This window comes from Lipophrys pholis (assembly GCF_963383615.2).
Source record: "Lipophrys pholis genome assembly, chromosome: 14".
NCBI classification, from domain to species: domain Eukaryota; kingdom Metazoa; phylum Chordata; class Actinopteri; order Blenniiformes; family Blenniidae; genus Lipophrys; species Lipophrys pholis.
Genome location: NC_137633.1, coordinates 19,931,153 through 19,958,753, shown reverse-complemented (window position 1 = coordinate 19,958,753; position 27,601 = coordinate 19,931,153). Strand labels below are relative to the sequence as shown.

The 27,601-nt window shown below is 42.9% G+C and overlaps 1 protein-coding gene across 3 annotated transcripts in view; it reads left to right on the top strand.

The window, feature by feature from the left end:
* Nucleotides 1–27,601, top strand: part of LOC308120016 (latent-transforming growth factor beta-binding protein 2-like) — a 112,357-nt gene that overhangs the window by 22,804 nt on the left and 61,952 nt on the right. For all 3 annotated transcript variants that reach the window (XM_080480371.1, XM_080480370.1, XM_080480369.1), the window contains exons 4-5: nt 23,077–23,342; nt 25,014–25,187. In XM_080480371.1, the coding sequence (XP_080336497.1) occupies nt 23,077–23,342; nt 25,014–25,187 (440 nt within the window). The remainder of the gene's footprint in view (nt 1–23,076; nt 23,343–25,013; nt 25,188–27,601) is intronic.

Below are 27,601 nucleotides of genomic sequence, written 5' to 3'. Positions count from 1 at the left end.
ATGATTAATCTTCAATACAGTCTAAGTTAAACAAATGCTGAGTGAACCAAAGGAAAATGTATTACATTAAATCTGTGAAATGTAGAAAAATAGAACAAGGCTTAGCAGACATGAGTATCAGCCGGTGCTGTTTGCAATGAAAATAGAGCAGGAGGGTTATATTTTCTTTCGACTTTGACGGTTTCACGTTGCGCTTTGATTCATTTGAATAACGGTGACTATAATGTATCCAGCTAATAATTGCTCAGACGAAGGCCTCTTCTGGTGCGTTCAGCAAATTCTCCAAAGGCCGCTAATCAGACAGGCGTAATAGTTTCTTGGCTCGGACGTCCGACTGCTTTTGTTCCAATCTTGTTGGAAATAACTTTACGGTTTGATTAATCACTTTACCATGCCGAGAACCATATTTTTGATCAAAGATGCTGAAAGGGAGTAATTGTTTCCGGGAATATTTGATGGATGTTTATTGCTTACAGGTTTGGACTTATCTTGTCAAATTGTGCTGCGTTTTCTGGGCTCGGGCCCAGTGTTTTTCACAGTCTGGGTCAACTGGGTAACTCCTCTGCACCAAGCAACTAACCCCCCCACCCCCCCTTCCCTGGAGTTCAGCTGACATTTACGGCGCTCCTCTTTCTAATTGTGAATGCATCGTGTCATTTTTGCACTCTTGCCGGTGCTATAGAGTTCCACTGGCTGAGCCGTCCACATGTTTGTGGTAGCTCGGCGAAAATCTACTGAATGTTTTGGCAGATGGTTCCTAAAAGAAGTTTTTATACGTCCTCCTTCCTCAAACAATTATCTTAAGTCATAGTAAATCTTCGAATCAATACAAGACCCCTGAACAGTTGCTGTGCATATGTTTTCTTTGTTCCTGACTCACAGCACAGGACATTTTTGTGTCCTGAGTCACTGATCTGGGATAAATAGAAAGAGACTCACCAGTAGGTTCAGCATTGTCAGAAGCAGACAGTATTCCTGAATCATAAGTGCCTTTTCTATGACTACTTTTACTGTTATGTCTATGCTGGAGGCTGACTAACTGTTTATAAGAGGTGAGGTGAGGGTCAAGACCAGTCATTTCCCTCTGGTGTAACAGAGACATACACCCTTGGTACCATATCCGCTTTTTTTTATAAATTGATTACAACGATTCCAGTCATCATTAGACCGGACCAAAAAAGAGAAGTCAGATGTAAAACAGGGCTGCCAGCTCTCACACCTCGATAGTAACTCTAAACTCACAGCTGCACATACTTGAACTCATGTTGAGTAGTCGCGTTTGGATGCACACTTAAAAGCTATTGTGAACAGCTGTTGGTATCTGAAGATAAGTCTTTCTAGAAAGTCTCGCAACTGATGAACCTGCGACACTTATTGTTTTGTGAAGGAGGAAGAAGGCGGGAAACAAAGAATATAAAGCATTTCCACACACAATGTTAAAGAAGCCTCAAGTGTTTACTCATCTTTCATTAAAGGACAGATTTTGGCAGTGAGATGCCGTCACGCAGCAAATCATTCACGATTGCTCCATCAATTTGGTTAGTTTGATTATCCATACTAGTCTAGTGAACAGTGTGACCTGATGAAGCTCTTAGATAAGAAGTAAATCATCTTCTGAGACATATGACCAAGTCCAGTTGACCTGATTCAATTTGCATTTCGAAAAATTGTTTTCATGTTAGATTGTCTTAATGCTATAACTGTGATTTATTCATACAGTAACTGCATGGTTGTTTACTGTGGCTTATTTTATAATTACAACTTGTTTTCTTTACATTACATTTAATCCAGTTCTAAAATGAGTTTTTAAATAAACTAAATAGCAGTTTTAAACGTCTGTTATCATGGGCAGCATGTTGGTGTAGTAGTTGGCACACCTTATAGCAAGAAGGCCATTGGTTTGAATCTGACTCCTGGACTTCATGTGTGAACTCTGGATGTTCTTCCTGTGTATGTGTGGGTTGTTTCCTCCCACAAGAGACCAAATGGTGACACTCAAGCCCAGTTGTCGAGAGAAAATATATTGTTTTTGTGTTTTCCTTTCAGAAAGATTTCGCATTCATGCTGAAAATGATGGATTCAGCATGCCAGGCTGTGTGGGCAGTGTTGCTTGGTTTTGTAATGAAACCACACGCACACGTAATGCATGCAACAATACACTATAAACATTAACCAAGTTGTATTGCTATTCCAGGAGACTCTTAACTAATACAACTACCAAGGCCCAGGGATATACGGACGGGGGGGGTCATGACACTCTGGAGGCAAACGTTGTTATTGTCCAGCTCATGACTCATGTGCAGAAGAACTATTTACTTCGGCCGTGGTGCACAAAAAGTTGTGTTTTCAGTGGCTCTGAACACCGTTGTTGTGTAAACGGAGTTTTCCATTCTCTCGACCAGGGTGTATCCTCACCCATTGTTAGCAGAGATTGTTTCTAGGTTAAAGCAATAAAAAAAAGAAGTATTTGCTGGATTTCTTTGTTCATGATTTCTTCCAAAAACATTCCAAAGAATAAGACACGGTGAGTAAACATTTACCCTTTCCCACCAGTGTCCTGGTTGTAATCATTTTAGTTAAAAACATCTTCCAAAGATGCAAACCTTCTTGATATAAGGTTGGATTTCATAACTTGACTGACTCCTGTAGATGCTTCCAGGAACCTTTTTGATTACCTGCGTAATTCACACGTAAAGCTTGAGCCTGGTGAATTTCTGCAGATTTTCTGCATTCTCCTGGCCCGGAATGATCTTTTAGAGGTGGAACAGCGTTCCCTCTGGAGAAGATGTGGAAGCAAGTCTCGGTTTCATATATCACGCTGAGGTTCCGCTCTTTCCAAAGCCAGAAAAGCACGAGCAACGTGAGGTCACGGAGAGTCAGAGTCAGATCGAGAGGTTGGTGCCAAGGCTCAATGAAGGAGAAAGAGGAGGGAGGTAGGGAGGACAGATGCTCAGGCTGAGATAGATCTTCTTGGCTTTGCCCCCACTTATATTCTTGAGGGAGCAAAGGTTTCCCAGCACACGCAGCACCCAGTCAGTCTCCTTTAATTTATCCCAACTAGAGAAGGTGCGAGGTACAATATATGTCTTTCTTGGAGGGGACTTGGCTTGTTATGTCAGCAGCACCCTGTTACTAACCCAGCCTGTCAAGTGGCGCCAAGAACAAGACATACTGCAGAGAGGGAACGAGACAGGCCAGGAGGGGGAGAACAAAAAGAATGATAATAAGAAAAGAGTCATTTAGAGAGCGAGAGAAGGTAATCTGTTAAGCCGAACAATGTAACTTGAAATACCAGCATATTAGTGGTATTCCTTCAGTCCCAGGCTGCTGCCTGGCCTTCTCACTGTCCAGCCAACACTCCTTCACGGTTTGGAAACCCCATCGCGTGCACATGTCAAAAGGCGGCAGACGGGGAAAGTGTAGCGTCTGCGGTCGAGGTTTGTCAGCAGCTTAGCGAAGATGATACTTTGCACGCTTTCAGCAGTCCAGCGTCTAAAACCTGTGTGCTCGGACGCAGGCTTTTTTTTGGTTTTGTTTCATTTTTGATTAAGCAGGAAGTAACCAAAATAGATTTTGTGGTCTGGTTACTCTGTTAGATGGCGAGTGTTTGAACAATTGACTCACTCACCAAATCAGGAGGGTTTCGCCATCAACCTGCATAGTTTCCAGTAAACAAATTGCTGTGTTTAACACTTGCTTGACTTATTTATTTCCCTTTGGCACAAAATAGGTTGTGGATGTTTGTAAATATTGCACAACAAAAAGTTGAGCAATATTCTCCAGCAGTTGGTCGTTGCATGTTTGACTCCTGTGGTCTTATAGTTAATTCAGTGTGGTTCAATTCCATATTATTTACGTAACACCCAATTACGACATAGCCATGTCAGGGCGACTCTTTTTCCACTTAAAGGTGGTAACTTCCTGTTTGGACCGGTTGATTGAGTACAAACTAAGTGCAACTCAGACATCAAACGACCCACATGCCGCAGATTTGATGGATTTAGGCGGTACAGACCATAAGTCCTCATCAACTTCCAGCTCAACTGCCAGAGGCCTGGTACAGAGAAAGCACAGACGACATGACACAGAAATAGAAAAGTAGTGACATGAGATGGTGACTTCTGAAGTGAAGAGAGAACCCTCAGAGTTCAATATCCCAGCAGTCTAAACCTAAAGCAGCTTAACCGTGTAAATGGTTCAAGGTGAGTCGAGGCAGTTTTAACTGGAGGCTTTATCAAGTCTTACTTTTAAGTTTGATCATAAAAGAAGATTCACCCAAACTGAGGCTTGTTTTCAAATGAAAACAGAGAACTTCATGCGTTTCTGGGGTCTGTTTACAAGGGTGCTTGGAGTCACTGAAAATGCAACGTTTTAAAAAACAGCTTCCAAGGTGGGACTTTTTGAAAACAGCAGAAAACAACTTTTCTGAAATGCTGCTACTGCACATGTGCATCACGGCCAAAGAAAACAGTTGCTTGCACAGTAGATGGACAATAAGAACAATGTTTGCCTCCGGAGTGTCATGACTCTTAGTCCAAATTCTCCTGGGGCTTGACAGTTATACCAATCAGAATAGCAATCTTCATCTGTCCATACGAATGTCCGTGTAAACACTGTACCATTGTTAATGTTTATAGTGTATTGTGTGTGGTTTCATAACGAAACTAACAACAGCACCCACTTGTAAACTACAATGTTTTCATGTTTTCAGTTTTTTTTTCTATGCAAACAAGCATAATTTTCAAAACGGTATAAACTTTGCAAACGTTTTCTAAAATAAAGATGCAAAAACGATGTATTTTCACTTGAAATGTTGTGGTGTAAAACGGGCCTGAATCTGGTCTTTGGTTCTACAAGTTTGGAGCTTGATCGCTTAAATCCATGTCTATCGTTCTCCTGTGCCCCCCCCCCCCCAAAAAAAGGTTTTTGCATAGAAAATTGGGTGCAAAAATATGTGTTACAAGAACACATGTAGAATCTTGGCTCACATAATCTGGTGAACAGCATGAACTGATGAAAGGGTGAAATGTCTTCCAAAACATATGACAAAGTCCAGTCAACTTAATTCAATTTGCAATGACTTCTACCTGGACAAATGAGAACATATCCAGTATGTAGACATGATGACTTAATGCATAAACATTTGGATTGTTAATATTTTGTGTTATAGCCCAATTTAGGTCCTGAAATCTTTCCTGAATCTCTCCTGTCTTTGTTTTTCACTTTCTCTTTCTGTAGCTAAATTCAGATTTCTTTAACGCTTCCCTTTGTTTGAAAGGTTCCTCTACTCACACGTCCATTTCTATGGTGTCACGCTTCATTTTTTGCTTGTGGGGGCTCAGTGTGCACCAGACACGCCAAAACATTCACGAATATGGTATTATTCTTAGGTGATCTCCAGTGAATTGCACGCAAAATGCACCTCAAAGTGTCGACTTGGAAGGGGTTTCGTGAGCAGGAGCATTTACCTACACTTGTACAATAAAATATGATATAATATAATAATTTACATTACAAATTACAGATCTTGAACTTTGTGTTTCTACAGATCAGTTATACCAAAGGTTTCCAATGCTATGTAGAAAGTCACAGCCTTTCACCAAAAGGCGTTTCTCTAGTAGCTGTCCAAACAGTCTTCTTTGCCGTGTGAGTTTCCACTTGTTTTTATTAAGACTAACCCTTAAAGTGTGTTCATAATAAAAGTCCAATTATTGCCTTATTATTACCTCATTTAGCGTAAATTTGATCCGTGGACTGTTTATGTTTATTTGTCAACCGTACAGATGTTGGCTCCGATGAAGCCAGCCGGCACTGTATGCGCCAGCAGTGTACTTTGGGTTGTGCTTTAATGTGTCTGTGTGTGAACATCTGAATGATCTCAGAACAAACCAGGACCTGGTGTGCTTATGATTCCCTCCAAGGCTTTTTCTTCTGATCTATGCACATTTATGTGTTTGACTCGTGTGGCTCCAGGGTGAATGGGAATCAAGTGAGAACACTTTAATCAGTCTTGACACCATTCACACACACAAGACGTTTTTTGGCATTCAGATGTGTCTCTTTATTGAATTTGATCGCAGTTTTATCCAAAATTCACAATTTGTTCAGTCAAACTAATCCTCTTTCTGGAATTATATTGGCCACATAAAGGTAACAACAAATCCTTCTGGCTACAAATCTACTTTTTCCAGTTGATATTGCAGGTGAATGAGTGCGTGCATGACAGCTAAGAGCATATAATTTATCTTTATCACTTCATATTTTAAGGCAACGTTCACATGACAATTCAGATAAAGCTCACAGCAACGTTTTTGGAAACGTGCCTGTTTACACATAAATGACAGAAATGCTGAAAACTGTGTAGTTTTCATGTTGAGCCGCTAGTGGGTGCTGTTGTTAGTTTTTGTAATGAAACCACGCACATATGCATGCGGACAACAATACAATGTGATCATCACCAATGGAGAGTATATGGACATTCGTACGGACAGACGATCAAGTTAGATTGCTATTACTAGAAAACTAGCAAATCTGGTAGGAAACTAACATCGTTTTCAACATGTTGCCGTGGAAATGCAAAACTTTTCTGAAACAAAAATGCAAAACAAATTTACCTGTGACGATTCTAATGGTTTTGCATGCATAAGACCCTGTTGACATGAGAACAATCTTCTCGAAAAAAACTTTTGTTTACTTGCGGTTACCAGGGAGTGATTGAATGGAGCGCCATTTTAAAAAAAGACGACTTGAAAAATAAAGCTGAAAAAAGAAAGAAAAGACAGACAAGTGCCATTTATAATGAGAAGTTCCTGAGATGTGCTCAGTAACCACTCAGAATGTCTGTCAACTGCGATTTAAAGCCACGCAACCCGACCTCTGGTTTCCACTCCTTCCTCTGATCTTTCTAACTGCATCCCAAACGTCACAGCTCAGTGATCCACTGAGGAAGGTTTAAATAGGCACATCCTATATTCAGCTGGAAAACAAATGAACGTTTCCCTCTTTGACCTGCGCAGTGGAACAACTCTCTGCTTCCTGTGCGCTCGGTGCTCAGCAGCAGTGAATAGGCTTGTCCCTCGCATGTCTGCCAGCTCCGGTGTGAAGGTTAGGGCCAGCGGTGGATACTCCTCGCTAAGCTGCCGCTCTGATAAGGCATAGAGGTCGTATTGAGCCCCTCGTATCATCTACACAGCCCTGCTGCTCTGTGACATCAGCTCACTGCAGGAAACAGAACGGGGAAGGGCAGGATGTGCGCGCAATACGCAGGTCACCCCTCTAAAGGTCGTCGCTCTCCCTGGTCTCTGTGACATAATCAGACTCAGGACGTTGGTAGAAACCACCTGATTGATGGAAGCCTGAGGTCACACTGCACACAGCTCATGTCGTACCGTCAATCTGATCAATGAATGTCTCGATATTTTCTTTTTAAGGCCACAAACCAAAGTAAGACCACACAACATCAGTGGAAGGCATAGAGATCAAGTCTGTTTGGTTTGCAAACTTAAAAGAATGCAGCATGTTATTGCTAATGATGTGATTGAAATATTGTCTTTGGACATGGAGAAGTTTAAACAAGTCTTTGCTCATGTGTGGTGGTTACAAGCATCGACGACTGAAATCTACAATGAATTTATATAAACTTTGGTTTTGGTCTTGTCACGCTTATGGTTTGTTGGACTACACTTTACTTTGTACAGCGATTGTTTGTTGTTTTTGAACATTACATCCCGATTTTTTTTCATGTTTTTGAACATTGCATCCAGTTCAAAAACATATACTTTGATAAAATATATTTTAACTGAATTTTAGGCCGCACAGTGCAGTAGTGGTGTGCACCAAAACATGCTGGTGAGTTAGGGCAGCACATTACATTGCACATTTCGTGTTACATTATCAACATGCCCAATATACTTACCACATGTGTTAAATGTTTTGCAAATTCAAAATGACAGATTTTTAAATGTGAAAGAAAGGTGTAATTATCTGTGAGCATTTCATAAAGAATATACCATTAACTCATAAAAAAACTTTTTATCAGCTGACAGAAAAAGAACGCTGTTACTTGGAGGAAAATCTCAATACAAAAAGACATAAACATCATCCACCTAAATGTAAGTTTAAGTTGAGTACATGCATAGCTGTATGTTCTATTTATTCAGTATAAACAAGAAAAGCTTGAAATTTTCCCAGCATGCAAACAAAGTTGATTTTTCCCAAAGTCTAACTAGGAGGTTGCATCTGTGAATACTAATATTTATAATATATAATACGAAGTCTTTATGGGAAATTTGTACTTCATTATTAATATCATACAACATGGCAGTATAGACTTTTCTGTTGTGACTTTGTTAAAATTCTGGACTTAAAGTGTAATTAGAAACATGTTGAATGCAATGAAATTGATCTAAATATGATGTGACTGTGAACAATGCTGGATGGAACAATGAAAAATGAACACACAATATGATACCATGCGTTACGGCAAAAGGAAAAAAAAAAGTCAACCAACCATTGCTCAGGATAAATGACATTATCTAGTGTAACTAAATGTGTTTTATGACTGTTGGTGCACCAACGCCACAGTGGATTTGTATTGGCAGAGATAGCGACGTTATTGAATGCATCATGTGGAATTTTTTAAGAACTCACATTTTGTCATTGCAAAAACCTGCTCTCAGCTGTATTCAATCAGTTATATTTGGCCAGGACTCGTTTCCAATCACATCACTGAGACATTGTTTCATGCAGTGAGGTAACCGTTTTTAAAACATTGGTATTCATATAGGCAGTGGTTCGCAGCCACTTCTCATAGCGGGGAGATCCTGGTTGGATTCTGGCCGTTCTGTGTGGAGTTTGCATGTTCCTCTTGATCCAAGGCGTAATGTCAGCATAACAGCATAAAACCTAAGAGAAGATCTTTACGATTGTATCAAAAACCTGGAGAAAAAAAACGGACAAACAGCATGTGAGTGTCTGGTTTCATTACAAAAACAACCAACAGCGCCAACTCGTGGCCCAACATGAAAACTTCATCATTTTCATAATGTTGCGGTGTAAACCCAAAACTTTTTGCCTTGAAACGTTGCAGTGTAAACAGGGTCTACGTTTGAAAAGAAAAATAGAATCAAACATTGAAAGAAAGAACAGAACTAGCTGGAGGGTAAAATCATTATCTATTTTATTAAACCACACATTTGTCGGTGATTTAATAAAATGTTAAATTGAGCTTTAGTGTAAGTAGCGGCCCTACTTCTGCCCATTATCAGCTCGGATCGGCTCCCTGAGACCCTGTGCTAGATAAAGTGGTATAGACGTTAGATCGACTGCATTAATACTCAAGTTAAAGCATTACAATAAATATTAGACGAGAGAAAGTTGGCTTAAGTTAAATCCTGCTGTATTTCAATGTACTTGGTCCTACTAACAAAAGCCCTTTTTTTTAAAGCCCAGTTTGCTTAAGACTTGATCCCAGATTTGGTTGCACCCAGTTACTTTGTACCAGATGTTGAAGAAAAATAAAAACACCCTGTGAGACAGTCACATTTATGACTCTCACTGCATTAACCGACGTGCTTATATCGGCGCTGGCGTTTTCCTGGTGACTAATAGGGCTGGTGGTTCTGTGGCTTGTTGACTCAAGGCTTTGCGCACGGCCACACAGTCGTTTCTCAGAGGAAACTGTGGTCATAGTGGGAGTTCTCCATGTTAATCATGGATCACTGGTTGCTTTCACTCCCACCCCTGACAAACCATACCGCCGGCAATGCCGGGAGCTACTGTCCAATTCCCGTAGGTCGCCGTGCACCTGTACAGAATCTGACTGTTATCTCCTGTGTGGGAGTAATGATCCCCAAATAACTGTATGGATGAAGTGTAGTAGTAATCCACTTGACAAGATAATATGTTGAACATGTAGCTGGCATCCCAGTGAAGCTTTACATCTGATATCACTCTTGATATCTTTGCATTTGAGCATATTATGACTAAAATTTATAGTTAAAAGTTGAGCCTGGGAAAGTTTTCAGACGGTACCACCTGGCAGTCTGTTTTGCTGCTCGGAGAGAACTTGTCCAAAATCATCCTCTTCTTTCCCTTTTCGCCGACTGCCAAAACACAAGAGGCCTGCCGACGGGGAAGGAGGTTATAGTAGAGTGAAGAGTAAAGGGCAGGGTAGTTCCCACAGGTTGTATGTGCTGCTCTATCTCTCCACTAAACCAGGCGTGTGACTGACTCCAGGGTTGTGATTTGTATCTCTGCATGGGGAGACCGGGAATGAACTTGAACCGGGTCATTTTAACCGGCTTTCTGCTTGCACGCTTGTTTGCAGAGCGGACTAATGCTACAAACTTGACCTTTGACTGGAGCCCCGGTTCCTGGTGAGCACTTTCACTTGCAATATGATTGGGACAGGGCTTTCCGGAGTTCGGGCCGACATCCTCTGCCGTGGTTTTGTGGTGCTGGGAAACATCATTGTGCACCTCGGCTACTGTGGGTTGAAACATGGCAGAGTGCAGACTCAGCGACTGAGGCCTCCCTATCCTCAGGTGAACCTTCCAAAGGCCGCAAGAGGAAAGAAATGCACAACTGTGTATCCAAATGGATGACGATCGATCCAGCACATGCTAGACTTCGTATTATGTGTGTCTAAACGCGCTGTAGAATTGTTGGATGCGAGCAGCTTTAACAGACAACAAGCCAGGAAGAGTTGGTGTGTTTCTCTCTGCGAACACGGAGCCAAACGACTCTCATGAGTGTTTGGCTTCCTGCGAGGCCGCAGGGAACAAAGCACAATGGAGAACTGAGCACTCAGCATGGGACAGATATGTCTCGCTCCCCCCTTCCATCCTGACTCGCCCAAAGCCCCGTCCCAAACACACTCTCTCCGTGCCGCCGTGCCAGCGGGCTCCTCATCCAAAGCCAAATCCTCCTCATCAAGCGGGCCTGTGCAGATGCAGCTGTCGGAGGGACGGATACTGTACGAGGAAGAGGGGCGCCTATCCTAGAATGCACTCCGGCTCCGACGCTGAGGCAGATGGAGGCGGCATCAATCAGGCTCGTCTTCCAGATATGAGGCATAAATTAGCAGTGCGGCTGTGTGCAGCACCAGTTAATCCATTCACATGTTCAGGATGTAGGATCCTGTGGGGCCGAGCAGAGGAGTAGACTGTGGCGGCAGCTGCAGCTCCGTGGTAGAGTGGATCGTCTTCCAACGTCATGGTTTTGACCTTCATTCTCAATATCTTTGTGTGTTGAAGTGTCCTTGAGCAAGACGCCGAACCTCAAACTGCTCCCAATGGAGATGGAGCATATTGTTTAGCTATTGGTATGTGAATGGGTGAAACAGTTAAAACTGCTGCATAAATCCTGTTCATTTACCTTTTCCAGGGTAAAAAGGCAGATAAAGCACGGTCAAATCTGACCAGCATTGGGACACATTATGACTGACCAATATTATGAAATTAAGGCCCCAACAACATTTTCAAGTGAAAACAGAAAACTTTTGTGGCATTTCAGGGGTTCGTTTATATAACAATGGTGCTCAGAGCCACTGAAAATGCAACTTTTTTGAAAATATTGCAACTGCTACTGCACACCACGGCATAGTAAATAGTTCTTCTCCACGTGAACCAGTATGTTGTCAATAACAATAATATTTGCCTCCAGAGTGTCATGACTTCCAGTCCATGTTCTCCTGGGACTTGGTAGTTTTATAGTTGACAGTCACCCGGAATAACAATCCAACTTCATCGTCTGTCCATACATATAGCATTATAGCATGTGATTTCATTACAAAAACAAACAACAGCACCCACTAGCGACCCAACATGAAAACAGCATCATTTTCAAATGTGTAAACGCAAAACTTTTGTGAAACAAAAATGTAAAAATTATAAATTTCCAGTCGAGTAAATAGGGCGTAATCTTACTGTTACACTTCATGAAGTTTCCATGAGATTTTCACTTTTATCTTCTGCAAAAATAGCTTCTGTTGTTTATGTTCTCAAAGAACTTATCAACCATTATGAAAGTAATTCTAAAGACTACATGTTACACACTTTCTGCGTCATATCATTATTAAAACACACATACGTACTCTGATCAACAACAAAGAAAAAGTTTAAATTCAAAGGTTATTATGGCATTGCTTTTTTCAGTCCGACTCACTCAAGATGAAACTGGGCTGTATGTGGCCACTGATTTAAAATGTGTTTGACACCCTGCATTAAACGCACCGACACAGAGCTGATTACTACAATAACACAACTATGTGCACGTTACACATCTAAATCCAGTCGACTCAAAGTCAAACAGGAGTTTTCTTCCACTACTTTTAAAGAAAAGAAACTTCAATCCAGCACAGCGCTGCAGTAACTTGCACAACTTGACGCAGATGAATTTGGTCTTTTATATCTGAATGTCAAGCCCGGGCTTTGTGTTGGCATCCTTCGTGTCTACACTCCCCCTGTGCTCCCTGTGAACCAAATCTTTTATGGCTTTTCAAACTAGTCTTGAAGCCCTGTTCAAAAAATATTCCCTCACTCACCTCTCTCTTTGGAAAAGGTTTTGGGCTTGTTGTCAAAGCGAGTCCGACACATGACACTGACCAGCATCGAGGCATAACCTCAGTCAGCACTTTGTAATGGCTCTTCCTGCTGACCTGTCTTGCAACATTTTGACTAAGCGAAGGATCAGAGCAGCTACAATAAACTGGAGAATATTGAATGGCTGTTCAGCTCACCGATGTTCAAGCGCTTTTGGTTCTGACTCCTGAACCACAGCGACCACACTACATTGCTTCCATCTCGACTTCCTTATAGCTTCAAAACCTCTGCTGTATAAATGCTGAGGTGAAAACAGACAGATTGGCACTGCTGCTGCCCCCCTGGAGATAAAAAAAGGAGCTGTTTATTTCACAGGTTTTGGCCTGCGAATTCAGGCAGCAGTAGTCATATGTTTTGATCATGTTCTGTCGGCAGACCTCAATGAGGTCAAGTTTACAGAGAATCTATTTTCATGCAGGCGGCGTTGGAAATTATACCCATAAAATTAAGTGGAATTTCATCTCTCCATTTGTCTGTGTAGCACTTTGGCTAATCCGAATAACAGTCCACAGTGGATTTTTGTGTATTTAAGGCACAGTTGTTACAAGCCTCATCCCCTGGGGCAGGAAAAAAAAATAAATGCTCTGAATCAATCCAACCTCACTGTAATTCATTTCACCCAGGCTCTGGCTACTACTAACGGGCTTCCTGGAAGGCCGTCCAGACAGAGAGAACATGATTTAATCCAGCCTCTGTGGTGGGTGCGATAAGCCCTGAGACACACCCAGATTTTCACAAGGGGAAATATTCTGCCAGGACCCACAATTATCCAACTCATAATGACTAGAGATGTTATCAAACAACGACTGGGACTTAATTGCTCACTGATGTTTGGCCTTGTGTGACCATGCACACGAGGAAAAAGCTTCAGCTGGGAGGATCGCACTGTTATTCCTGAGATGTTTTCATGACGAGGTGGTTCCTTTTATCGCGTGCCCGGGGGGGTTTACACGACAATGTTTAGGTTTTGCATTTTTGATTCAAAAAATTTTGCGTTTACACGGCCATGGTTTAAAAACCATTTCTGTTTATACGGCAATGGCAGAAACACTGAAAATAATGTAGTTTTAATGATGGGCCACTAGTGGTGCTGTTGGTAGTTTTTGTAATGAAACCACACACACGTGTGCAGACAACAATACGATATAAATATTATTAATGGCGAGTCGATGGACATACGTCTGGACAGACGACCAAGTTGGATTGTTGCTATGGTGACTGTCAACCATAAAACTACAAAGTCCCAGCAGAATATGCACTGGGAGTCATGACACTCTGGAAGCCGCCATTGTTGTTATTGTCCATCAACTATTTACTGGCGGGCATGCTCAGTAGCAACGTTCCTGCTGTCGACACAGAGCCCGAGCGTTTCCAGAAAGTTGCGTTTTCCCCCCGTTCACACGATGACAGAGTTGGAGTTGTTAACAAAAAGTTGTGCTTTCAGAGACTCCAAGCACAGTTGTCATGGAAACGGACAGCCAAAACACACATTTTCCATTTTCATTTTGAAAACCTTCAACATAGTATAAAGTGTTGGATAAGTACTTTGAAAAGTAATTTTTACTTGAAATAAGAATAACAACTTACTCATAATAGTAGCTTATGCATCATTTTTATTGCTTCATATCCAGGAGGTTTTATTAGTGTGTATTTCGGTGACAGATTATCGAAACTGTCGGCAGTGTGTGGGTCGGTCTGATGACTGATTCACTCATTATGTTCAGCTGAAGTTACATCAGTTAGTTGGAAGTCTGAATGTTGGTGCGCATAAAGTAATTTGGGTGGATTTAATCAGTCATTATTAAAGGGCTCCTGCAACTGGATCCCATTTTTAGCAGTGATGCAAAACTTGGCTTGAACAAATTAAGGACCCAATACTAATGACTAGAACAAAACAGAGTGAGATAAGATGAGAGCACAAATAAACCCTTCTGAGAAAGGCAAGCAACTTTTCATTTAGGGGTTCTGAGCACATCTGGGCCACTTCGGAGGCAGGCTAACATCAGTTAATGCAGAATATATTTCTATTTCTCCAACTTATGTAGTATCGCAGACAAAGCAGATAAATCGATTAAAGTCTATTAAAAATACATAAATTCATTGTAGATAGAGATATATAATAACTATTTTGGAGAGCGCAATTTGTTCCATGTTTTTCTAGTCTTTTTTCTGCTTTGTCGTCTGTATTTTTAAAAATTTTTCTCGGTGTATCGCTTTTTTTTATTGTAGAGCCAAACTATTGTAATGCGTAGAGTTCATCGGTTGAGTGGGGTCAAGTAGCATGCCTAACTTGAAAATGATTGGTCTGTGTGCTTCCTCAAGCCACTCATCGCTTTCAAGTGAAAACGCAAAACTCCCAAAAATAGCTCCCAAAGTGGAATTTTTTCCAATTACATCCAATTACATCGTCATGTAAATGGGGAAAACAGCAACTTTTTGACGCTTGGGCTCTGTGTAGGCGGTGGAGATGCTGCTGTGTGCATGCGCACCATGGCCGGAGTAAATAGATCTTCTGCACATGCTCAGTAGAAGGACAATAACAACACTGCCTCCAGAGTGTCATGACTCCCAATTCTTGGGACTTGGTTGTTTTTTTCTTGACAGTCACCGTAGTGACAATCCAACTTGGTCGTCTGTCCATACAAAGGTCCGTGCTCTCCTACTGTTAATGTTATTGGCATATTGTTCTCTACACGCATGTGTGTTTTCAAAATGTCACCGTGTAAATTTTCTGAAACCTTTATGAAACATAAATGAAAAAATGTTGACTTTTCACTTGAAACGTCATGTAAACAGGACCTATATCCCTACCGTAAAGAATAGATCAAAATAGACCCATCCAATCAGGTTTCAAATCATGTTTGTTTGACTGGAAGTGTGGATCTCTATGGGTTCTGGAAGAAGGACGCAACTTGCCAGTGTTACAGGAGCTGAAGGGCAACGTTTATCTTTTCAGAATGATACATTGAGGTAGTTCATGTAACCCAAATCAATACTTTGCAAGAGGGTGTGTGCGAGCTTTTGAGATTGATTACCTCACTAAACAAACGAGGAGTCGAGGCCAAGACTCTGGAAGTTAAAACATTTACTACCAAAGATTAAGCATTCACAAAAAGCTGTAATTTAGGGTAAGACTTTAATGTGACAGAGGCTAGTGCCCAGTTATTTTTACAATTCCAATGAACACATAGTTCACCACAGTGCCATTGCACGACCTTGTTGCTATGAGGAACACGCAACAACAGCGAAATAAAAATGCCCATGAGGTTAGATATTTTATTTATTGGTGCATGCTAAGGATCAGACCTCTGGCTTTTATTGAAAGAAACACACTGGGACCTCAGCGTTTGAATGATGAATGGATGAGGGCGTGCTGCACAAAGCGTGAGAAATGAGCTGGTTGACCACAGCAGGGTTTGACCACTGCTGGTACAGAGGGCTTGTCGCACTGGCTGGGTGGGTAAGAGAGGATTAATTCCTTTCTGCACATGCAGAGACCGCCTTCGCCTCCCAAAACCCACAGAGGCGGCACAACAACATCGCATTTAAACTTTTCAACCTGTTTCCTGGGTGGCCTGAGAGAGACCGATCAAACATGGGAGAACCTGCCCATCTTCTGAAAATATAAACAGAACCGACTTAAAATACCTGATTAGTAATGAATTTCTTATCAAAAATCTGATAGAAAAACTGACCTATTACTTAATCAAATTCTGATAAGAACAAGTCATACTTGGCAGCGAAAATCATAGTAAGCCTCTTGTATCTTTGCAGCTAATCTGGAATATTTTCCCTTTTCCTACATACAACGCAGTTAATGTCTTGGATGTCACAGAGATTCAGAACACTATTGGGCTTTGAATACCAAAACACGAACAAGAGTCAAGTGTGTATGTCTTTGCTAATGTTCTCGAGTGACTCCTCCTGGGACCGGCTTCAACAGTCTGCACTCTCCTTCCTCGTCTGCGAGCTCCAGTCTGCGCAATGTGGAGCACCATCTGTTGTGAAGCCTTCTGCTGAAAAACATTTCTCTTGACATTCTCCTATTTGAAATCATCCCGTAGTTTAACAGTGCCTCCAGTGAAAAACACAGTTTTCCTCAGGATCAGCTCCAGAGAGCCCTTGTTGTATCCATAACCCCTCACAGCGCTCCCTCTTCGCCTGCAAAAGTCAAAGCGTGTCCCGAATACACTCATAAATCTTCTGGTTTTATTGTTGTCAACCGTGTTTGCTGTGCTTTCGCAGTACAAAGTTTTCATTGTTTCATCCACTGTTTGCACATTTTTCGATCTCTGCTGCAGTTAGATTGATGGTATGCAAATCCAATCTCTGAACGAAACAACAGCGTTTAACACTTTCTCAGTTGAGACAAATGTGTTTTATTTACTTAGACTTTGATGACCCTCATTTATTACTCCGTTTGTCAATCGCCTTCAAATTGCCCCGATTATACACAGTTCGTAATAAGACTCTTTTGGCTGATGCACCCTGTTGGAAAGAGGTAAATGGAACTATTAGACATTTTGTTTGAATAAAAAGAGTAATGACTTGATTTTCCTCTGAGCACGGTGGAGAAACTTGAATGCTGATTGGTGCTAAATCTCCTGCTGTTGTGAGAGGGTTTGCCAGCCATCCCTCTAAAGGCCGTGTCCAGTCCAGAATGAACAGGATGAAGGCACCAAGGTATCAGGTAGACCCAGACACTTCTGCCTGTCTTGTTTACACAGTCCATTCAGAGCTCCTCATATCGATGTATTAACTCCCGAAAGCCAACAATCCAAGTCATTAGATGTGGTTTTGGACTTTAGGTATTCTCAAACAAATCAAAATGAAAAATGAGCTTTGCCAACTTCGACTTGTGCTGAGCATTAAGTGCTGTGAGAAGAAAATGTTTAATATCACAGGTCTGACCCGCTTTCCAAACCTACTTGGTATCCTGAGCCCAGGCGAACCGAGCCAACTGCCGAGTGTGCTTTATTTCATGTGTAGATTTATACAGAGCGGACGGGGAAAGCACCGCGCAGACAGAATTGTTAGCGGGTGAATCAGCTGTGCTCCGTATGTTTGAGCGCGGCGCTTCACGTAAACACCAAGCGGTGCTCGTCATGCAGACTGGGGCACGGAGATGGTTTAAGATGTAAACACTTCTTGAGGATCTGGGTCACTGTGTGTGTGTATGTGTGTGTGTGTGTGTGTGTGTGTGTGAGGGAATATTTGGGGCCAACAAGATCATCAAATAAATCCAGGATTTCGCCGTCTGTCTAGGAGACACTAGTTTCCCAGTGTGCAGTTTACAGAAACAACGCCGAGATGATTGGAGGTGGTATTTTCCAAGCCCCCACTCGAGGGGTTTCTCTGGCCCTAAACAGACCGGCCTAATTGAATTTCTCCCAGCGCACTCTCATCAAACTGTGAAATCTTCAAAGTCCACCTAGCGTTTTGCTTGGCAGTGTAACCCATTGGGTCCAGCTCAGCGCGGTTTATGTGCAGCATGCGCACAAGTCCTGAGATCAGAGGGTTTGCTCGCCTTGTTGACTTCCCCCCAGTCCTCGGTGCTGGTTTGTGATTTCACAGTGCTCGACTGCTCGAGCTCCAATCAGGCCTCCTCGCCATTCAACCGGGTCACGAGGCGAGGCTGGAACCGCCATGCACGCTGCCCGTCATCCCTTTATTAGAATTAATATTCACATGTTGTAATGCTGTGGTGAGCTCACAGATACGCACCGAGCAACTGCCAAAGAATACTTTTACAACATATTGGAAGCTCTACAGCTTTATTCCATACACAGCGTCAAATCTTGGCCATCACTGTGATTTGTAATTTTCTTCAGTTGTGATGAGAGTTACCTCTAATTGCTTTTCATACATGTGAAATGAACGATAATGACTGAAAGTGGACAGTGCCAGTGACTTTATGTCTTGGTTTGAGGCGTCTTTTGTGATCAGATAAAGACTGATGCTTTGATCAAGTGTTTGGCCCCAAAATGCTCAAAACACAGTGTTCTTCTTTGAATCTAATTATTGAGCACATGTTCTGGACATGAAATATTACCTCATGTACTAAGCTTAGAAGAGCTGTCCACTGTATAGAATTGATTGTCCTTGATTCGATCAATGAGTCGAAATACTGATGGATCTTCTATAAGACTGAACCAAAGTCAGATTTGCAATTCAGCAATTATTGTTAAACTCAACTAAAGCATTGACTCATCCTATTTCTAGCATGCGGTGGCCAGCCACTTCACTCCCGAGGGATGGTAGACTAGGACTACGTAGACTACGTACAATGGATTCGTTGTATTTATAGAAAATAAAACTCCACCACGGAGAGTCCTCATAGCCTGGACAGGATGCTTTCCTAATGCCATGCTTTGAACACTGTTGATGATTTGTGTTAGATCTCCTGCACAGTTAAACCAGGAAGAGAAACTGGTCAAACCTGGAGAATGGAGGCCACTGACTGCACTGGTAGGAACCAACATTCTAATATTTCCTGAGTTGCTCCAAAAGAAAGATTCATGATGCCAACGATGCCCCTGATGGTGATCCAACAATCCTAATTTCCATTTTGAACATTTGGTGCATTTTCTGCAATTTGGTGCTCCATTATGAGAACGTGCTCTTTCACAGTGCCTGTACAAACACAGTCATCGCTTCTCATCCCTCTAACACACTGGATTTGGCTCCTTTCTTCACCAGGATCAAGTTCAGGCTGATGTGTCACCATTTTGACACCGTGCTAGAGATCCAACTTGGATTGCAGATACTGCATGCCACATTTAGAGAAAAGGTCTTCCACGGAGCGTTTCAACTTCGGTGCGGTTCTACAGATCTGATTGCACCTTGTAAGTTTTATTGATTGATTCTAATAACAGGTCTGTGTATTAAAGCTCTGGAAGTGTAGAGAACAAGAAAAATAAGCTTTGAGATGGATCAGGATGATGGTGCTGCCCCTCCTCTTCTGAAGAAGTAATGTAAACAGGCGAAAAGAGAGAAAGAAAAAGTCGGATTAAAACAAGCCGACCTCCCTGAAATGACGTACAAAGCAACATATTTCCAGTCGTCATGCTTTGATATATTGACTTTCTGTTGACCTGAGGATTTGGGCTTGTATACAATGGGCACATTATACAATGCTCACAAGTACATGAAGCTGATCTACTGATGGGATGCACTGAGGATCACACATAATAACATAATAATACACTTTGGTTGTGTGCAAATAACTGGGAGGAGTTTAAAGGGATTTACAAATCAGTTTAGATCAGGGGAGTCAAACACATTTTAGATCAAGAGCCACGTCATATTTCTTCTTGACTGGTATTGTGGTGAATTGCGTTTCTCCTACTGGCCCTGCACAACTTTCTTTTGAAGACTTTTTTTTATCACAAATGTTCACACTTTTTTAGGTCAGTCTTTTCTAAATCTCTTCTTTGCTGTTTTTTTTTTTGCCATTAATTTCACTTTGTGACACAGATTATATACCAAAGGTTTCTTTTTATTGTTAATTTTTGATTAGATTTGTCATAATGCCCCGATATGTTTGGTAACTCCCTCCATCGACATGGTACCACATTTCATTTTGTGCTTATGTAGACCCAGCTCTCCATCCATCGATGAAAATAAAAAACCCCATCATTCCAACTAACTGAAAGTACAATGTATTTGCATGGGCATACATAATTTATAGAGGATTTTATATAATTAGAGTAAAACTATTGATTTGAAGGAGCTGGGTGTTGGGGTTTTCACACAGGTTAGTTTCTGTCTTTTCTGTTTGCCGTTTGCATTCTTCCATTTGTCCCTGAGGGGTTTCTTTGAGCACCTGGGTGGATTTGAATGTTTTCTAGGTCTGTATATGCATCGAACTCATCGTCTTTTTTTGTTATTCCTATTACGGACTAGCGTGCCTTTCGCTCAGTGTGAGCTGGGATCAGCTCCAGTCTCTCTGACCCCAAACTTGGGTGAATCAATTATAAAAGACAGAAGAGTGGATGGTCTTGATCTATTCTTGTAAACCTTCATGGATTGATTATAGTGGGACCATGCCAACTTTCAAATCAAATCTTTTTACAAGTGATCGATGGGATGGAAGACAAATGCTCTGTCATAGATTTCACTTTTTACCAAGTACAGAATGAAGAATATGTGAATGTGACTGCTAATTGCTAAAATATATTGACAAACAAACATTGGATGGGAGCTTTGTTTGTCCTGTTTGGTGGATGTTGTGTGCTAACATTGTTAAACGCACTAGAACAGGTAATTGAATTGCACCATCGAAAAAACTAAACATGGAACTGATCGATGATGTCATTCTGTGTTATAATGTCTTTTTGAATTTCAAGAATATTTCCTTGAGCAGTGAATAACTTGTATGATATAAAGTACAAATTTTCATGCAATGTTCTCATTTCTCTGACTGGCACCATCAACTATTTAATGAGGACTGTATGGCAACACGTGAGACCCCAAATGTTTTCCCCGTGTGTTTTATCAGGCCATGCTCCATGCAATCTTGGCCGAGGTCTTGAAAATTGCTTTTAAGTCACCCAGAACAAGGCGGAGGGAACGGGTCTTCCTCGGGCTGCAGGGGCCTTGAAGCCCCTAATGATGACATCAAACGTGCTGAGCAAGTCGTGCTTTTGCTGCGTGCCCCCCTGATCTGGCGGCAGGGAGGGTATAGTGGTGAGCTCATGCTGAGAGGAAGTCTCTCTGCCATTGAGAGTGAGAATGTCAGCGAGAGCAACATCTGGCTCAGTCTAGGAAGTGAGCAGGATGCTTTGAGGGCCAGGTGTCCCAGTTCACGATGGAAAAACCCGATCATGATTTAGAGTGGACGTGGTGTCTGGGTTTGGCACCTCCGGTTTTTCCCTACCACCTTGACACCGGCACCTCTGGCTTCCTTTTATCACATCCTATCTCCAGGACCCACCCTGGAGATTCAGCATCTGGGTCAGCAGCTGTCAGCTATAGGTGCTGCCTGTTGTATTTCAACATGATGACGTGAGAGCACATCATCAAATGTTTGTCTCCCCCTTCTCCTTATTTTGTGTCTTGTTTCTCCATGGCAGCAGGAATGTCGTTTGTACTTTTGTAAAGAAAGAAACCTGCAGAGACTTGTACCTTATCGCACACAGCTGGGAGAGTGTGTGTGTGTGTGTGTGTGTGTGTGTGTGTGTGTGTGTGTGTGTGTGTGTGTGTGTGTGTGTGTGTGTGTGTGTGTGTGTGTGTGTGTGTGTGTGTGTGTGTGTGTGTGTGTGTGCGTGTGTGTGTGTGTTTGTGCGCTATTGTTACAGCGTGCAAACACACACACATTTTTTGGTGCATGCGCTCATCTTTGTTTGCCTGATTATTGTTGTGCGTCTGTGAGTTGACAAAGCGGGTTCGGTGAGTAAATACAAGATGTGTGGCTGCAGACCACATGTAATGAATGGTAATGCGCGGGTTATATCCTCACTTCACGTTTGATTACAGGCCCGATTAGCCTACTCTACAACACTGACACAGGTGTGTTTTGTTGAACTATTCGTCTGATCTGTCCGACACGGATCATCCTCGTCCTGTTCTGCAGATTGCCTGTTGGGGTTGATCACTGGGAACCAGATTTCTTCTTCTTTTTTTTTTTCTTTTTTTTTGGAATCCCAGCATTCCCCAATCAATCCTCGACCTTCAGAGCAGGTAGACATGTCTGCCTGTGTGTCTAAGAGGCACGCGCCTCCTCTAGGTCACTCACTGAGCTCAGCTTCCAGGTCGCACAACACCGGCTCAGTTATTGACCCAAATGAAATGCTCTTCAGGAAAAAAAATCAAAACGTGCTGTGCACAACACTGTTTCAGACTTATTCGTCGACCCCAGTTTTAATACTTCCTCCAGTCCAGTGCAACACTTTTTTCGCTCCCTGGTGGGCCACAGTCAGACAAAACCAAGAATTCATAATTCAGTCAGGCAGACACGAGTGTCTGCTGTCGTGATGGAAAGATCTAATGTGTTTAATCACATACTGCGCAGAGATCAGCCACCCAGAGATGAACACAAGCTGATAACTGCGACTCTTATTCCCACTGGCTCCCTGATATTTTCTTTTCTGTTAATCAGTGGTGAATAATCTACTCTTTAAAATAAAACACAACCATCCATTAATTGGTGGGGGTCATGGCTCCTTGACTTCCAGCAGATGTCAGTTGAGAAACCCTCTGTGCTTGAGATAATGATATGGTGCTAATCATTTCATTAAAACTAAATTGTGTCCAAATCATTGGGATTTATCTGTAAAATCAATTAAGCAAAGCTATGACCTAGACAGCATGGTTTGCTCTCAGGAGTATTATTGTCCGTTACATATGCCGTTGACGCTTAAATGAATTTCACGGTGATGCACATACGTTGCACCTTTGTAAAGTGTATAGACGTAGGATATTAGCTTTACCCTGAGGTCATGTGTTTACGATCCTATGATGATGTGATTGGCAGGACCCAAGTGAGACGGGGACCCCCTGACGCCTCACCTCAGCAGACTGGGACCTCCCGCACAGTGAAACGTTATCCCTCATCCTCTGCTCCTATCACCTCCAACGCTCTACCCAGTAGCAATGGCTATGCTAACGGACACAGCAAAGAGCACAGGAACTGGCAAGGACACAGGAATGGGCACAGCACCGTGCATTATATCAACACTCGCAGGCCAGCCAGTGAAAACCAGCTGAATGGACAGTTCAACAATGCCTTATCGCCAGCAGGTAAGAACCAGAAAACTGCACACAACTATTGCACGTAGTGTTTCAATACAATGATTAGACAATCAGGTCAATGAAGCTAAAACACCTCTCATGGTGTGTGTGTTGTGGTATCTGGCACCAAATGTTAGCAGCAGATCAAATAAGTCCTGGAAATTGCATATAGAATCCTGCATAAGACCAGCAGTGTAGTCCAGGGTATACGCAGGTAGTATACCCCCTTATTTTTCAGTGAGCATACACCCACTTCCAAATCCCCCCGATGCACCACTCAGTATTATCTATGACCCAGATTACCTATTTTATTTCCCTGAGATAATTTGCCTCTTAATTACCTATTACTTGCTGCATCCCCCAGAGCTGTGGAGAGTCTGAACTCGTAAACAATATTTATACACCCTTCACCTTAAAAATGTGCAATAATTATCCAATAGACACTTTATATATCCACCTTACTGTTCATACATCCATGCTGCTACCTATGTATATATATTCTTATTTATTTGTTTTCACTGTTTACTGTGCAGCATGAGGGCTTAGGAGCCAATCAGAGGCAGAGTAGGGCGGGTCATGACGAAGCAAAACTCAAACGTATATCCACTTGTCCAGGGAACACTACAACACTCCATAAGATCATGTGTATCAATGAGTTCCTGGACCACTTCTGACAGATACTGACCATTACAAACAATCCTGCTGTTTGAAGATGCTCTGACCCATTTGCCAAGAGAATCACAATTTCCTCCTTGTCAATCTCGCTCATTATCTTCTCATTACCAGGTGCTACAATAAAAACACAATATGTTAATGTCTTCACACATCAGTGGTCATAATATTAAGGCTGATCGGTGTATCCAATGCACTGATCAGTTCTCGTTTTATAGAGGCACTTAGAATTTCTCTCACTAGTGACGTCAAAACAAACACAACGTATTCTGGTGCGGTTCGCTCGGCTCCAGCACATGCATACACATCCTGTGGTGTCATTGTCAGATGGAACATTAGCCGCAAGAAAGAATAACTGGCAGCACCCCAGGCCGCACTTCCTCTCTCCCTCTGTCACCCTCTCTGTGGGTCTGCCTCACACAAACAAATATTTCACATCATTCACTCTGAGCATGTGTGAGTTTGGGAATCACGTCTCTGACATGTGGCAGGGACCAAAACCTGCCATCATTACCTACAGCAAAGAGAAACGTGAACTTGTCTTTCCTCATTTTCACTCCTCTGTCACTAGTTGATGTTTTTTTCTGATTCGTTGTCCAATATACACAGCTGTCTGCTGTTGTTTAGTCCTGTACCAGGGAAACGGCTGTTGAACGGCTTCCCACCATTACACAATGTTCACATGCACTTTCGTGGGCTTTGTCTCCTTCACACATACACACATCTAAAACACCTTCTCCCAAAGATAAAGAGTTTGGATGCCAGCCCAATACCTAATAGTATTCTCTTCCCTATTTGTTGGCCTGTGGCACACCGCTCGTTTAGCTGCAGCGTGCCACTGGCCGACAGTCAGCACACACCCTCGCACGCTTATAAACCTCCCTTTGCCCAGACGGGGAGTGTGTCACAGTGAGGCTGAAGGAGAAAGGATGCAGCTCGTTTCCAGCCCGTGTCTGCTGCTGCTTCTGCTGCTGCTGATTCACTGCCATGTGTGTGTGTATGTTCCAGGGGCCAACCTCACCTCCAGCCTGGACCGCATAAAGATCGTCTTCACACCTATGATGTGCCGCCGGGTGTGCAGTGGCGGGCGATGCTACAACAGCTGTGAGAAAGGAGACATGACCACAGTTTACAGCGAGACCTCAGTCCAGCAGCAGCCCAAGAACCAGGGTTTCCGACTTTGTAAGTGTGGACTTTAGGCCCTCTGACTAACGTCCTTCTCCTCCGCCTGTCTGTCTCTCTGCTCTGGCTTCTCTATTCTCTCTCTCTGATTCTCACACACACTTTTCACGTGTCTCCATTCCAGCATCTCGCTCCTTTTTTATTGACAGAATGGGTTCCCAGTGGCATGCTGTCTGGCTTGAATACCAGAGCTCAGAGAGGACGCAGAGTGGAGTAGATTAAAGCTGAGGGCTGTGCTAAAAACTCTCAGTTAAAGAGAGGGACAAGGAAAGCAGGGGAGACGGGCTGAGCAGATTAAAAGCGGAGGCTGTGCAAAAGGGGTCTAACCCCCCCCCCCCCCCCCCCCCCCCCCCCCCCCCCCCTCGTACACACACACACACACACACACACACACACACACACGTGGAGTTGGTGGTCCCACGCTCCCAGCACTTAGCCCCATCTCTTTGCGGTTTACACCTCGCGGCTGGCCCCTCCGTTAACCATTTAACATGCTCCCCGGGAGAGCAGGGACAAATGAAAGAGTGGAGGGAGAGGCCGAAGGAGAGAAAGAGTAGCAGCATGAACAGGATTTTATAGGGATTACATTAAACCTGCCATTTATCCCGGGGGCTTTGCTCCAAATTCACACAGGAGTGTCCATGGAAAGGGAGGAGGGGCGGGGGGGTCAATGCCAAGGGGATGCTGGCATGTTTCTTATTTTTCTCATCAGTTTTAAAACTCCGACTAATTAATACACAGGGATTAGAGGTGAGGGGTGACCATACCACACACATATAAGTCCTCTCCTAAATAATAAAGAGGCATGCAACAGCCTTCACTTCAACACTGTCGTGTCTCAGGAGGAGGACCAAGTTGACTTATGAATACATAAACAGGTTGATGGTGCAGATTTATGTTCCCATTAATGGGGTTTTGGAACGTGCTGCAGATATTCCAAACACTTCAACCTCCTGGCGGAGGCCTTCTTTGAGATTACGTTCCTGGTGCCTCCACTTCTTCCTCCGCGGTTTGTTTTCATGCCCCACTTTAATTCTCTTAGAAATCTACCTTCATTATGCAAAAGCATGTGTTGAATAACGTGTTAAAAGACAGATTGCTCGCCATTTTGCCTCGCATCCTGTTATTGCTCGTGGTGTGCGTGTACGTCCAGGAATGTCAAGTGGACAGCAAACAGTTATCTCATGCTGTTGTTATGTTGCCTACACTGTGCAGTAAAATCTGGCAGCTTAATTATAACAGGCTCTCTTGATACAAACCCTGTGTACAACACTTTAAAGCCTGATATTAGATCGGCTAGGAGTCCTTTTTATTGAGTGAGAAGTGTGTGTGTGCGTGTGTGTGCGTGTGTGTGCGTGCGGGTGCGCACGTGTGTGTGGGTGTGTGTGTGTGTGTGTGTGTGTGTGGTTATTAGTGGTTGTTAAATGGACAGACAGGTCGGCAGACAGGGAGAGTGCTGTGCGGAGTCGACGGTAGGATGTTGTCTAAGAATAGTTCCTGCCCCATGCTGGGTCGGGACTGGACTGACACAGACCAGCGCAGACATGCATCCCACACCGAGAGGTTTTAATAGCCCTGCTTGAGTTGATAATTTAGCCAGTATGTCAAATCACAGGAGGCCTTCCTGTGTGCCTGAACACCAACACTGGACCTCTTTAATCTTTGTTTCTGTCTCTCAGCATCTTTATTTTTTTTTTTCCTGCTTTTTCCATCTTTCCTTCTAGTTCTTGCCCTCTTTCTGTTTCCAATCTGTTATGTTAACATTCTCCTAATCCCTTTCATTTTCATCCTCTATCTGCAGCCTCTATTCTTGTTCCATTCCCCCTCTTTCCTTTCCTCCTCCAGTCTAACCCTGTTGATGCTATGTGACAGAGAGCTCATTCCCTACGTGCCATCCAGGCTGCTCGCTGCCGGTTAGTGTGTACTGTCTGCCTCACTGAGACAGAGAGGATGCGGCTCCCAGCAGGTTTCCATAATCAGCATCTTCTTTCATCCTTTCGTTTGCGGTGCTATCTCGTAAAACAGTCCTCATACCTGTGGTGTGCAGTCGGCTGCTCCCGAGCCAAGAAGCTGCTGCGCTTCACTCTTCATTCCTTGTGACCCAGAATAGTTCTCGGTTCGTCACGGTCGGATAGATTTTTTTCATTTGATAGTCTTTGATGTTTTGAGTTAGGAGAGGTCAGGGCAGAGCGGAGCTGTAGATGGGAGCACGTCCAGGTATGCCGGGGGCTGGACTGGCACCCATCCTTTATGCCAAAAAGATAAGGCCGGTCAAAGTGCTATGAAAGCAGTACTGTCAGACACCATCTGGCCACCGTTGGACTTCTCTGGGTTTCTGTCCGTGGCAAATTGTAAACTGTAAATCAAACCGTATATCTATATATTACAGATCCAATTTACTTGAATGGATGACA